We start from the raw sequence: 15,976 nt of genomic DNA, 5'->3' as shown, positions 1-15,976 counted from the left end.
GCCATTTAGTGTTTTAGGAACTCAGAATAGATGCGGAATGCCAGCCCGGGGTGATGGATCCTGAAAACATTTTTTAGAGTGACATTCTGGAAGCAATTTGGAATTTGATAGGTCTCTAACCTGCTTATTTCTCTTTCATTGTCTGGTGGAATGTATTTAAAAAAACAACAGCAACAAAACAAAACAAGACGCGTCTATATGCTGCATACAAGAGACTCACCTCTGGCCTGAAGATGCAAAAAGACTGAAAGTGAAGTGATGAAAAATATTTGCCATCCAAACAAAAGTGGAAAAAAAAAAAAGCTGGGGTAGCAATACTTACATCAGATAAAATAGACTTTAAAGCAAAGACTGTAACAAGAGACAAAGAAAGATATTAAACAATGATAAAGAGATCAACCTGACAAAAAGATATAATAATCAGAAATATCTATGCACACAACAGTGGGACACTTAAATACATAAAATAAATATTAATATATATAAGGAGAGAAACTGATGGCAATACAATAATTGTAGGAGACTTTAGCACTCTACTTACATTAATGCTGAGTGAAGTAAGTCAATCAGAGAAGGACAAACATTACATGGTCTGACTCCTACGGGGAATATAAGAAATAGTGGAAGGGATTATAGGGGAAAGGAGGGGAACTGAGTGGGAAAAATCAGAGAGGGAGACAAAGCATGAGAGACTCCTAACTCTGGGAAAGGAACAACGGGTAGTAGAAGGGGAGGTGGGCGGGGGGACAGGGTGACTGGGTGACGGGCACTGAGGGGGGCACTGGACAGGATGAGCACTGGGTGTTATGCTATATGTTGGCAAATCGAACTCCAATAAAAAATATACATATAAAAAATGGACAGATCATTCAGACACAAAGCAAATAAGGAAACAATGTCTTTGAATGTCAATGGAAAATGCTCCATCATCATCTTAGGTAACATAAATTCCCACTCTCGTTTCTGTTTTCTGAAGCCTCTCTTCCAGGGGCTTCTATCCTTCTGCTTTCATCCATTTCTATCTCCCCCTATGCCTACTGCACAGCTCTCAAAAGGGTTTGGGGCCATTCCTACACTGATTTCTTGAGCCTCCTTTTGCTTTCACTGGTATACAGCCACTCATACTTTCAAAGAAAGGGTACTTACAAAGTAAATTTTATAAACCCTAGTATGACTCAAAGGTTTTATTCTACTTTCACACCTTATTGATGGTTTTATTCTGTATAGAATTCTAGGTTAAGGGATGCCTGGGTGGCTTAGTGTTTGAGTGTCTACCTTTGGCTCAGGAGGATATCCTGGAGTCTTGGGGTCCAGTCCCACATTGGGCTCCCTGTGGGGATCCTGCTTCTCCCTCTGCCTCTGTCTCTTTCTCTGTGTGTCTCTCATGAATAAATAAATAAAATCTTTTTAAAAATAAAGAAAAGTAAAAGAATTCTAGGCCAAAAATCATTTTTCTACTGTATAGAAGGGCCCAGTGTTGTTATTGAATACTCTAATGCATTTGGATTTCGTATACTTTCTGTGACCTGTATTTTTTTCTGTCTCCCTCAAATATTTTATAATCTTCTCAATCTCTAGGGTGATAAAATTGCATAATAATGTGCCTTAGTTATTGTTTTCTCATCACCAGAGTGGGCACTCAGTACACCTTTTGTATCTGGAGATTTTAACCTTGCTATAGGTTTCCTTTTCATTGTGTCTTTTAAATTCTCCCCTCTGTCTTCTCTGTTCTCCTGGAACAAATATGAGTTGAATGTTTTAACTCTTGACTTGATTTTTCATACTTTTCCCTATTTTTCATTTCTTCATTTTTAAAAAAATTCTGCTTTCCTGAAGATTTTTTGACTCTTTCAACCCTCTATTGATTTGTCTTGATTTTATTTATTATTCTTTCTTTTATTTAGTTCCCAAAAATAATTATTATATTTTTCTAAAAATACCATGTTCTCATCTCAGGATTGCCCTCTATTGATTTGACTTAATTTTACTTATTACTCTTTTTATTTAGTTTCCAAAACACTTTTTATTGTTTTTTTAAGTATCATGTTCTCATTTCAGGATTGCAAATATTCTCTCTGGTCAATACGGAGATATCAGTGGTTTTCAAAGTGAAATTTTTTCTGCTTTATCTAGGATTCCACCAAATCCCCTTTGGCCTTCCTAAAGTCTCACTTTTTATTTCAACTGTCTTATGTGTATTAAAGAGTTCGGCACCAAAATCTTGCCCAAAAGATCTGGATCGATAGACCAGGGCTTATGAATCAGTAGGCAGTGTTCTTGCAGAGAGGCAGCCTTTCTATTTGTGATCTCCAAAGGTGGAACGTGAAAGACTTTTCTCTAATATAATTTAATTTCTTAATGCAAAGATGTCAATATTTTCTTTGTGAAGAGTATGCCTGTGTGAGCACTTGGGAGTGAGGGAGATTAGAGAAGATGGGAGACTGAATAATTCCTTCCTCTTCATCTTCGTATTACTAGTCCTAAACCCCACCATCTTCCTTACGTGGTGTCCTGGCATCTCAAACACGTCAAGGATTCTGGGATATAAATCTGTCTATTTCTCTTCAGAATCTACTCTAGTATTAGCCTTTTCTGGTAGACAAATCAGTGATTACACCTTTGTCTTCTCTTTTCAAATACTTGTTGGAATCTTTTATCTGCAGAATCTAACTTCTGTCTTCTTGTCTTTGTTACTGTGAATCTAAACTTGTCCCCCCTTTGTTTTTATTGTCTTATTTAGACCTTAGGGGGAAGAGGGAAAACTAATGGAGCTCACAAATTTAATTACAAGTCCAGTGTACTTATTTTTTTAAATAGCTATTAATAAAAAGAATAGAATGATCCCTTTGTGCCAAAGAAAGGTAATATGAAAATAATAAGGAAATCCAACAAAATATCAGTAGAGATCATGTATGGAAGGCCTGAATGCAGAGAAACCATTTTAAACAGTTTTCAAAAGTCTCCCTCAGCAGCTACTGTCAACATTATAGTATCCACTCCCAGTGAAAAACAGAAACTGGTAAATGTAATATTTCAGTGGGGTCACCACGAATGTCATGTCTCTGCTACTAAGGAAAAAAGAACAATAGACATTGGGGTAAGAATGAGCAGACTCTGTCGAGAGTATCTATTGTGCCTCCAGCTATGCACCATATACAAGGAGTGGAAAAGAAGATACATTATTTATATCCTTAATAAATTGTAGAAAAGACATAAAATCCACTAACAGAAAGAAAACAGAAAAAAAATAATCAGTGTTAGATACTATTTTATGAACTATATGGAGATATGATTAAGGCACACAAAAAATAAATGTCAGACGAAAATAATAAGGACAGAATTATTGAAAGATATGAGTCATACAACAAGATCTAAAATTTCCTCAAGGGGTACCTGGGTGGCTCAGTCATGTTCTTGGGGTCCTGGAATCAAGTCCCACATTAGGATCCCCACAGGGAGCCTGATTCTCCCTCTGGCTGTGTCTCTGGCTCTTTCTCTGTGTCTCTCATGAAAAATAAATAAATAAATAAATAAATAAATAAATAAAACATTTTCTCAAAATTATATTGCCTTTTCGGAGGTACCGAGGCTGCTCAGTTATTCTCTGACCTAAGACCAAATGGAAAAGAGAATCCATTTAGTCCTTTTTAAAAATTGAAAATAAAGTTTAACTAAAAATGTATAATACAAGAAGATCTCCTTGGCTTAGTTCAAATGTGAATTCATTTTAGTTTCTTTAATGAATCTATTCCATGTGTTGCAAAAATAAATAAGGATAACTTTCAGCAAAAATAATATACTACTGGGACAATAGAAAGTATTCCATTTTCCCAACATATTCATTAAAAAATTGCTCCACACCAAATATATAAAATGTTCCCTTTTCCCCTATTGTACAAAAACCATTCTTTGGACAGTTTGTGAATTTACACTAATCTCTTAATTGTATATAGTGTAAATTTCTATGTAATCATTTCTGTACTTGTTATTCTGTATCTCCATTACCTCTTTATGAATCCATATCCCCTACCATATTATGTGATATTTTTGGGGAAAGACTAGGAAATAAAAATGGGAAAAAAGAAGAAAAGAGGGAAAGGACAAGAGAGGAAGAGAAAGAAGAAAGAGGATGGCAGGGAGACAAGGAGGCAGTTTCTGGGGAGTTAGACTTCTGTTTTTAACATAAATGGTCTGATTCCTCAGAGATATATTTCTCTTATAACCTCATTCTAAATCATTCATATAGCTTAAGAAAACATAGTTTGAATTGAAGGGATCTAAAGCAATTAAATGAGACACTGAGTGGACGTGTTTACTCTCCTACTCTAAAAGTGAGAAAAGATTAGATCTTGACAGTATGGAAAGGTCTATGTTTAGTCCACCTCAAAAAAGAAAAAGAAAATAGACTCACGTTATTGCCTGTTAAGTGAAAAGTACAAGATAGCTAAATTTTAGGAACCATTTCTTAAAATCAATAATAAGTTTCAGACCACACTGAAGGTATCAGCTCATTCTATGATTTTGCAATTCTGATGACCTATCCCTTTTACTTTTCCTTCAAGGAGACCATGTGACTCCATATCCGTTTCATGGCATTCTTTACATCCTCATTCCTCAGAGTGTAGATGAGCGGGTTCAGCATTGGGGTGATGGTAGTATAGAACACAGACACAGCCTTATCCAGGGGGAAAGTGGTGGATGGACGGAGGTAAATAAAGAAACAAGGGACAAAGAAGAACGTTACTACAGTGAAATGAGACCCGCAGGTAGAAAGAGCCTTGCGCCGGCTCTCTGAAGACCTCTTGCGAAGACTAAAGAGAATGACAGTGTAGGAGGCCAGAAGAATGAGGAAGCACCCTAGAGCAATGAGACCACTGTTGACAATCACCAACATATTTACCAGGGTTGTATCAGCACAGGCAAGCTTTAGGACTGGGTGGACATCACAAAGGTAGTGGTCAATGACCTGATTATGGCAGAAAGGCAGCTGAAAGGTCAGGAGGGTCTGAACAAAGGAATGACCCAGCGCTCCCAGCCAGGACAGTGATGCCAGCACGATACAAGCATTGGCACTCATGATGGTCGTATAACGGAGAGGCTGGCAGATGGCAGCATAACGGTCAAAAGCCATAACGGTCAAGACAAAAATCTCAGCACAACCAAAAAAGTGGAAGGTAAACATCTGAGTTACACAACCCCAGTAGGAAATGGTCTTTTTCTCAGAAACAAAGTCTGCAATCATCTTGGGTGCTGTGGCTGAGGAATAGGCAATGTCCACAAAGGACAGGTTACTGAGGAAGAAATACATGGGTGTGTGGAGCCGGGGATCAGAGAAGACTGTAAGTAGAATGAGCAGGTTTCCCACCATGATCACGATGTAGAAGAAGAGGAACAAGGCAAAGAACATCAGCTGCATTCCAGGATCCTGGGAGAGGCCTAGGAATATAAACTCAGTGACATTGTTAGCCACTTCCATGGGGACCCAGGTGATACTGGTTGGATGGCTCTGGTTCTCTGCAAGAATAAATAAATAAATATCGTAAGCCACTGTAAGCATGGTGGGCAGGAGCAGTCTTATGGAAATACTTAAGGGATGCTAAATATAGTAAGGAAGCTTTTTGTATCTCTTGAACACAGTTAATGGATGTTTTTCTCACCATTAATTTTCTTACCACATCATTGACTCACTTTGGATTTTCTGTTACACTTTAACTATCATTCCTTTCTCAAGGGTTAAATGTGGGTAAGAATAGTACACACCATTTAAGTGGTATAAGGATCACTTGTGAAGCACTATGCACATGTCACACTATAAGTGAATATATCATTATCATCACCCATCTTCATGACTGGAGAACATGCTGAATGGAAGAAGGGAGAAGCCTGGGAAGGAGTCATCCTAGGACACCGAAATCCTTACTATGTTCATCTCCTAATTTCCAGGTATATGTATTTCCATGTGATTCATGTTTGGAAAAAGTATCGAGTGCTGACACCCACATTCTCAAGTATGTTCTTGGGCTAGAGTAGTACCAGAATATAGTCCAGATTTTTGAATGGCTCACTTTAGGGGTTCAAGCAAGGATACCCAAAGACATTTGGGCAGTTGCTATATTCTTCCTGAATAGTGACAATCTCAATTTTATCTGGGGTCTCCTCGGGAGCCTTTGAAATTGATCCAAGTCTAAGACCCAAGATCTTCTACTATCTTCACTGGGAGAAAGAGCACAGGACTTAAAGATAGAACAATAGGGCCTGACTCAACAGCTCTGACTCTTACAGGCTGTGTCATCCTAACACAAGTTTCCTCACTTCTGTTAACTTCAGAGTCCTCCCCTGGGAAAGAATAATGCCCCCATGTAAGGATCAAATTAATTAATGGACATAAAAGCAACAAGTTACCAGTCAATCTAAGTCATAATCATGTCAGTGAAAGAACTTCAGAAGCATCACTATCAAACGTCTGAACACTGTGGGCAGGGCCTGTATGGGATGGATCATTTCCACAGGTCTGTCCAGGTTCTTTAGGTCAAATTCGGTCTCTCAGATAACACCAAAGAACATATACTAGTGATAATGGCGTTAAAGAAATAAGATTGCTCCCTTATTTGACTCCATAAGCCCCACTAAATTATTTCAAATAAAACAAACAGCAAGACTGAAGCTCCCTGAAATCCTCTGGGAAAGAGATTCAGTCTTAGTTTCCTCTGTGAGCAACATGCAAGGAGAGGAGAGCAAATACTCTGGATCTCTTTCCTAACAGGAAGTTCCATCCCACAGAAAACTCTTTGTGCCATAGCATCCTTGACATCAATATCCCTCACAGAGACATTATGACAAGTGTACACGTTTTCATGTCTCTGGTCACTTGACATCATTTTATTACCTGTCAATCCTTTGAACTTTTACCTATAGAAACACTTAAAGTCCCAATTTATCCTGTTCCTCTGATTGTCCACAACTGAGGAAATAACTTGCTATTTATGGAACTAAGAGATAAGGAATAATACATTGAGTAGGTAAAGTCTTGAAAAATTCTGCACATGTATAGATGTAACACAGCACAGACTATTTAAGGTACCATCTCTCTCATCTTCTACATTTCACACAGCACCAATATTTATTTATCCTTTCAACTGATAAAAATTCGTGGAGCACATTCTCTGCGCCTGGTATCGTGCTGTGAACATAAAAAGATAGATCAAACCCAATACCTGACATAAAACCATTTATTTAGAGAAATACCTTGAAGAGACGTTCTCAAATGCTCTTTAGACTGAGCCATAACTTATACAAAATCCTACCCTTACATAAATGAAAAACACCTTCGTGATCACCTGACTTCCTTCCACTCACCTAACCACTGGTGAAAGTAGTGCACGGAGGAAACTGAATTACCTAGGCTGCACTGTTTGTGTAAAGCTAGAACTAAATTCCAATGGAAATAATAGTGAAACACACTTTAAACTACAGTAAACTATTTCCTAAATTACTTAGAATTATTAGTACAGATGTTGTTATGTGGATGAAGACTTTAAACATTCCGTTTTTATCCTTGAATATGATTTGAATCAATGAAAGTTGCCCTCACCTGTCTCCCCGGTTGTTAATTGATCATTACAGATGGGAAACTTACTCTGGCCATCTTCTGGAGTGTGGTCCCACGACATGGATTTGGGTAACTGGAGATCTTCCTGGATCAATAAAGCTTTCTGAGATGGAACTGGGATCTCTAGTTAGATATTCACGCTAAAAGACCAAAATCTGTATAGTGATGCTTCTCTTATGTGTGTGTCGCATTTCACAGAAGGATTACACCTGGAGCCTGAGAAGGGGTCCTACATTACTTGTTCTCTCTCTCTCTCTCTCTCTCTCTCTCTCTCTCTCTCTCAAGATTCTATGACCTTATGGCTATGCCTCGGCTTCTGATCTGGATTGCAAGGCTCTATTTCTATATTCCTGATGCAAGAGGAACTGTCAGAAATGTGTATGCATCATCCCAGCCCGAGGGAATGGCTAGCCGGGTGATTAGGTAGCGATCTGGAGAGGATTGTGAAACAAAGAAAGTGCAAGTATAATTCCCACTAGGTAACCCCTTTTAAAACTTTATTGAAGGCTACTTGGTAAATTACTAGTTAAAAAAATGCAGGCCATTTTTAGAGCTTTACATTATTTACTCAAAGTTGGCATAAAGGAAGGTAGTTGATGCTCAGTATCACTATATTGGACCACTAGCCCAGGAATACTAAGTTTATAAAACTATTAATCTGTTTTTCTTTTAAAATTTCATTTTTAATTTGCTGAAACTCAAGTACACAAGAAAATGTTTTAAATTAGTGGCACAGTAAACATACTGCCTCGGTCCTATACCTACTGAATGAATTTCTAAGGATTTAGCTTAAGAGGGCTTGAGAAGAATCGAGGATTAAACCTCTGTGACCTTTTAGTTTTGTTGACTGTTTCTTTTGCTGTGCAGAAGCTTTTTATCCTGAGTAAGTCCCAATAATTCATTTTTCCTTTTGTTTCCATTGCCTTCATAGCTGTATCTTGCAAGAAGTTGCTGTGGCCAAGTTCAAAAAGGGAGTTTTCTGTGTTCTTCTCTAGGATTTTGATAGATTCTTGTATCACATTTAGGTCTTTCATCCATTTTGAGTTTACCTTGGTGTCTGGTGTAAGAGAATGGTCTAGTTTCATTCTTCTGCATGTGGCTGTCTAATTTTCCTGAAACCAGTTATTGAAGAGACTGTCCTTTTTCCAGTGGATACTCTTTCTCACTTTGTCAAATATTATTTAATCATAGAGTTGAGGGTCCATTTCTGGGTTCTGTATTCTGTTCCATTGATCTGTGTGTCTGTCTTTGTGCCAGTACCACACTGTCTTGTTGATCACAGCTTTGTACTAGAAGACAACCAACAAAATAGGAGAAGATATTTGTAAGCATTATGTCAGATAAAGGGCTAGTATCCGAGATCTATAAAGAACTGATCAAACTCAACAGCCAAGAAACAAACAATCCAATCATGAAATAGGCAAAAAGACATAAATAGAAATCTCACCAAAGAAGACATACACATGGCCAACAAGCACATAAGAAAATTCTCCACATCACTTGCCATCAGGGAAATACAAATCAAAACCACAATGAGATCCCACCTCACACCAGTGAGAATGGGGAAAATTAACAAGGCAGGAAACCACAAATGTTGGAGAGGATGTGGAGGAGGAGGAAACCTCTTGCACTGTTGGTGGGAATGTGACCTGGTGCAGCCACTCTGGAAAACTGTGTGGAGGTTCCTCAAAGAGTTAAAAATAGATCTGCCCTATGACCCAGCAATTGCACTGCTGAGGATTTACCCCAAAGATACAGATGCAGTTAAATGCCGGGACCCCTGCACCCCAATGTTTATAGAAGCAATGTCCACAATAGCCAAACTGTGGAAGGAGCCTCAGTGTCCATCCACTGATGACTGGATAATGAAGATGTGGTCTATGTATACAGTGGAATATTACTCAGCCATCAGAAAGGATGAATACTCACCATTTACTTTGACGTGGATAGAACTGGAGGGATGATGCTGAGTTTAGTAAGTCAATTGGGGAAGGACAATCATCAGATGGTCTCACTCATATGGAGAACATAAAAAATAGTGAAAGGGATGATAGGGGAAAGGAGAGAAAATGGGTGGTAAAATTAGAGAAGGTGACAAAGCATGAGAGACTCCTACTTTGGGAAATGAACAAGGTGTAGTGGAAGGAGAGGTGGGGGGATGGGGTGACTGGGTGATGGGCACTGAGGGGGACACTTGACAGGATAAGCAATGGATGTTACACTATATGTTGGCAAATCAAACTCCAATAAAAAATATACATATATACACAAAAGATAAAAACCCTCTGTGAGTTACTATAACATTTGTTACTGAAATACATCATGAATTTTCAGGTCAGGCCTAAAGTTCTTTGTGTTTCGGTGACACAATCACAATGATAAATACAGTAACTCAAATCGCATTCATCCCATTTAGGCAAAAAGGATTATCATGTTGCATCACAGAAGTGCCTTTTATTGTTCGCAATAGTTATTGCTTGACTCTCTAGGTTAAAAATAAAGGGGCTGCCTAGACAAGGAATGGCCAACTGTGGAAGTGTGGTTTTTCCTGAATTCTCTGCTCAAATTCTTTTTGAGATGAAAAACTGTCCATGCCTCTTTCTCTCTCTTCATTAGCTTTCTGTTCTTTCCTTCCTCCCTCCTTTCCTTTCCTCTTTCCTAAGTTCCTTTTTTCTTCATTTCCTTCTTTCTTTTCTTCAAAAACACATTTAGTCAGAGAAAGACAAATGTGTGATTTCATTAATATGTGGAATCTAAAGAAGCTGAACTTGTAGAAACAGAGAGTAGAATGGTGGTTATCAAGGGAGATGGGTGGGGAAAATCAGGAGGTGTTGTGAAGGGGTGCAAACCTGCAACCAGGAGATGAATAAGTTCTGAGGACCTAACGCATAGCCTAGTGATTTTAGTCAATGATTACTTCAAAACTGCTAACAGACTAGATCTTAAATGTTCTCACCACAAAAAAAGAAATGATAATTCCATGATATGATAGAAGTGTTAGCCAAAGTTATGATGGTAATCATGGTGCAATACATAAGTGCCAATTTAACATCTTTTATACCTTGAACTTACACATTGTTATGTGTCAATTACTTCACAATTTGGAAAAGAAGAAAGAAAGAAAGAAAGAAAGAAAGAAAGAAAGAAAGAAAGAAAGAAAGAAAGGAAGGAAGGAAGGAAGGAAGGAAGGAAGGAAGAAAGAAAGAAAGAAAGAAAGAAAGAAAGATTGCTCAAGCAGTTATTCTTGGCTGGCCACTGTGCCAGATCCTCCAGATACAAAGGCCATCCAATAATGGGGGAGCCCAATTAGTGAGAAGGAAATTGCAATAGATATGGTGAGTGTTGTGCTCATTAAAGATAAGCACACCATGTTATGAGAATTCACATGAGGACCAATTAATAAAACTCTACAAGGATAGGATCAGAGACAACTTCCAAGAAGGTAAGACTCTTAATCTGAGTACTGAAGGCAAGGAGAAGATCCATAATTCCAGCAAAGGAAACAACATCTTCAGAGGCATAGAGATATGAGGAAGCTGCCAACAGTTCAAAGGCGCAAACAATGGCACAGGACTGGGGCAGTAAGTGGGCAACAGAAGCAAGCATAATCTTTAGACCTGAAGTCAAGTTTCAGAGTGCTACCACAGCACAGTGAATCATGTGGATACCCTAGGTCTGCTATCCCCATGCACAGCCTTAACCCTCCAGATTCCCATGATAACACTTGTATCAGAGTCAGGACAAGAGAGAACCTGCAGATGAGAAGCTACATACCTGAAGAAAGAGGAAGAGACTGATAGGGACAGAAAAGAGTTCTTCACTTAAGAGAGGAAGCAGACTGCACTGTGACTGCTTACATTATAGATTTCACCATTTTCTCGAAGGAAAATAATCTCGCAAGGTGCCTTGTTTGTTTTGGGGACAATTACAAAAAGCTTCTTGGGAACATAAAGAGCATAAGGACAATAAATCAATAAGAACAATAAAACAAAAATAGATAACTTGGATAAACTGATTCATTAAGGAAAAACTGCTGAAATCTAATGTAATAAAATAAATCCAAATAAAACATGGAGCCTAGGTAATCATAATATATCAGCAATGGCTCACTAGTTCTGACAAATATACAGTATAATGTAAAAACTCTGTACTATCTTTGCAACTTCTCTCTAAATTTAAAACTGTTCTAATTTTTAAAATCATTTAAATTTAAAAAAATAAAAATAAAAATAAAATTATTTAAATTAACGATAAACACAAAAGTATGATGTTAACAAGAACATTTCTTAAAACACTTAAAATGTGTCTTGAGAATGCACATATCACCTAAACATGAAGTTCTTGTGTCAAGGCTGCTTTCAATATGAATGGAGGAGTTTCTAGGTATTTTACTGTCATGTGGCAGGGGCCTGCAGCCAAAAACCCTAATTCTCCTTTCTGTCCTGTGTTTCTCTAGGATCAAGCAATCATATAGCCTTCTTTCAGCCTTTATCTCCCTTTTAACATAATATTTAATAATAGTGATGACATAAGCAGTCTCACCTTATGTAGAAACACTTAGTAGAGCTGTACAAATATTGTTTTGTGTATTTTTTTGTGTAGAGCTATTACTGTCCTCACCGTATACTCAAAGGAGCATCAAGAGGTTACGTTGCTTGCACGCTCATAAGTGGTGAGCTGAGCATGAGGAAGGTGACCTACTCTCTCTGTCCTACTTCTGGCCATACTCTCTGCCCTACTCTCCCCAATTATCTGAGATCACATATTGTCTTAGAATGCTTTTCATCTTCTTCTGGTGTTTGTTGAAAGACTTTATAATTAGATATTCAGGTGATCTGCTGATGCTTGGTGGAACACCCAAATGGCAAGAGGTCTACCCCATTTCCAGCCACATAATAGGCACTCAGCAAATGGTTGCTAAATTAATGAATGCATAAGAAATGAATAACGAATTAATAGGTGAATGAATATTAAAAGATCAAAAAATCACCAGGAGTTATTTATTAAAGGAACATCTCCCAGGAACCTTTCCTTTAAATTAAAAGCAAATGTTGTGGTGGCATGCTGACTTCTCTCCAATAAAATTCCTCATTTCTAGGGCTCTTAAAGGAAGAATTTTGGTAGTGGGAGGTAAGATTTCCTTACCATATTGGCCTATTCACAATGTGTACTTTGGAGCTAAGTGACAAATGTGCAATCTTATTCTCCACATATTCTGGAAATATGAAGTCAATTATCCTCCCATGATTTTATTAATCCAGTTTGTCTTTGTCTCCTTTCAGTTATTTCAGTAACCCTCAAAGGACCACATGAGCTGGAAATAAGGGGCAAATTTATCCCAAATATCTGTGGGACTTATGCAAGAATAAAATGGATTCACGTAACATAAGTCTTTGACTGACTTATTTCACTTACAATAATACAATAATAATAGTTCTGTCCACATTTGCAAATGGCAAGTTTTCTATCTTTTTGATGGCTCAGTATTATTCCATTCTGTGTGTGTCTGTGTGTGTGTGTGGTATCTTTTTATCTATCAATGGACATCTGAGCTCTTTCCATATATTGGCTATTGGCTATTGTGGACTTTGCTGCTACAAACATTGGGGTGCATGTGTTCCTTCAAATCACTATATGTGTAACCTTTGAATAAATACCTAGTAGTGCAATTTCTGGGTCATAGAGTAGCTCTATCTTTAAAGTTTTGAGGAGCCTCCATATTGTAGAATAAATACCCAGACAACAATTTGGGAGGAAGAATCTATGAATTTGGGCAGATTTGATCAAGGCAAAGCATATTAGAGGATGAAAAAAATGAACTAATTACAATAGGTGTGAGTAGAGAGCTTATTAATATTTAAACTAGTCTTCTAGCTATTTAGTGTTTTAAGAACTCAGAATGGATGTCTGAATAGATGCCAAGCCTGGGAGGATGGATCCTGAAAACATTATTTAGAGTGACATTAGGGAAGCAATTTGTTAATTTGATGGGTCTCTAACCTGCCTATTTTTCTTTTCTTCTCTAGCAGAATGTATTAAAAACAAACAAACAAACAAACAAACAACCATATGCTGCTTTACATGAGACTCATCTCAAGCCTAAAGATGCAAATAGACTGAAAGTGAAGTAATGATAAAACATTCACGAGGCAAATTAAAGCAGAAAACAAAAAAAGAAGCTGGGGTAGCAATACTTCTATCAGATAAAATAGACTTTAAGACAAGGACTATAACAAGAGACAAAGAAAGGTATCACATAATGATAAAGGGATCAATCCAACAAGAGAATATACTAATCAGAAATATCTATACACACAAAAGTGGAACACTTAAATACATGAAACAAATATTAACAGATACAAAGAGAAACATTGATGGCAATACAATAATAGTAGGAGACTTTAACATGCTACTTACATTAATGGACAGACAATTCAGACACAAAATAAATAAGGAAACAATGTCTTTGAATGACACATGGACCAAAAGGAAAGAACAGATATATAGAGAACAGTCCATCCAAAAAGAATAGAATATATATTATTTTGTGCACATGAAACAGTCTCCAAACTAGATCACATTAGGATATAAAACAAGCCTTTACAAATTTAAGAAGGTTGAAATCATACCATGCATCTTTTATGATCATAATGGTTTGAAATTAAAAATAAATCATAAGAAAAAAGCTGGGAAAAACCCAAACGTGTAGACTAAATGATATTGAACAACCAAAGGACCAATTAAATAATCAAAGAAGAAATAAAAAAATACATGGAGACAAATGAAAGTGAAAACACTGTGATCCAAAATCATTGAGACACAGAAAAAAAAACAATTCTAAGAGGGAATATATAGCAATATAGGCCTATGTCAAAGAAATAAGAAAACATTTAAACAATTTAACCTTGTACCTAAAGGAACTAGAAAAAAAAAAGAACAAATCCCAATGTGAGCAGGAGAAGGGAAATAATAAAAAGCAGAGCAGAAATAAATGAGGTATCAATTTTAAAAATAGAAAAAAATCCGTGAAACCAAGATCTGTTTTTTTGAGAAGATAAACAAACCTGAAAAACCCTTAGTGAGACCCATCAAAAAAGGAGAGAGGACCCAAACAAATGAAATCAGAAATAAGAGAGAAGTAACAACTAATACCACAGAAATACAAAAGGCTGTAAGAGAATACTATGAAAAATTATGTACCAAAAAACTGGACCATCTAGAAGAAATGGACAAATTCCTAGAAACATATGACCTCCCATAACTGAACTAGAAAGAAAGAAAATCTGAACAGACCGATTACAAGTAATAAAATTGGATTGGTAATCATAAAACTACCAAAAAATAAAAGTCCAAGACCAGACGCATTCACAAGTGAATTCAAACAGACATTTAAAGAAGAATTAATACCTATTCTCCTTAAACTATTTGAAAATAATATAAGAAAAAAGTAAACCTTCTAAATACATTCTACAAGGCCACCGTTGGCCTGAAACCAAAACCAAAGACATTAGAAAAAACAGAAAACTATAGGCTAGTATCTCTGATGAACAAAGATGCAAAAATCATAAACAAAATATTAACAAACTACATACAACAAAAGATTAAAAACATCTTCCCCACAATCAGGGAAGTTTTATTCCTAGATGTAAGGATGGTTCAATATTCACAAATCAATCATCATACAGCACATTAACAAAATGAATGTTAAAAATCATATGATGATCTCAATAGATGCAGACTAAGCATTTGACAAGATTCAACACCCATTCATGATAAAAAAAAAAACTCTCAACAAAACAGAGTAGAGGTAACATGTGTCAACATAATAAAAGCCATATATGAAAAACCCACAGCTAACATCATACTCAGTGGAAAAAAACAGAGCTTTCCCTCTAAGATCAGGAACAAGACAAGGATGCCCACTCTTACTCCTTTTATTCAACAAAGTATTGGAAGGCCTAGCCACAACAATCACATGAAAGAAAGAGAGAAAAATAGAGAGAAAAGGAAGGGAGGGAGAGAAGGCAGGAGGGAGGGAGGAAGAAACGGAGAAAGGAAGGAAGAGAGAAAGGGTATCCATACTGAAAAAGAAGTTAAACTATCACTATTTGCAGATGACAATACTATACATAGAAAATCCTAAAGACTCCACCAAAAAAAAAAAAAACTAGAAATAATAAACAAATTCAATAAAGTAGCAGGATATAAAATTTATATTCAGAAATTGACAGCATTTCTATACAGTAACAATGCAGTCACAGAAAGGGAAACTTTAAAAATCACACCATTTATAACTGCACCAAAAAGAATAAAATACCTCAGAATAAACTTAACCAAAGAAGTGAAAGATCTGTACTCTGAAAACTA

General features: G+C 36.8%; 1 protein-coding gene across 1 annotated transcript; it reads right to left on the bottom strand.

The window, feature by feature from the left end:
* Positions 1 to 4,537: 4,537 nt before the first annotated feature.
* LOC121481120 (olfactory receptor 4S2-like) lies at positions 4,538 to 5,476 on the bottom strand. Its single transcript, XM_041738174.1, is given in 1 exon segment — positions 4,538 to 5,476. A coding segment is annotated over 1 exon segment (939 nt).
* Between the last annotated feature and the right edge of the window lie 10,500 nt (positions 5,477 to 15,976).

Source organism: Vulpes lagopus, chromosome 23, assembly GCF_018345385.1.
Source record: "Vulpes lagopus strain Blue_001 chromosome 23, ASM1834538v1, whole genome shotgun sequence".
Taxonomy (NCBI): domain Eukaryota; kingdom Metazoa; phylum Chordata; class Mammalia; order Carnivora; family Canidae; genus Vulpes; species Vulpes lagopus.
Note: the sequence above shows the minus strand (reverse complement) of the source record. Positions and strands in the feature narration are given on the sequence as shown.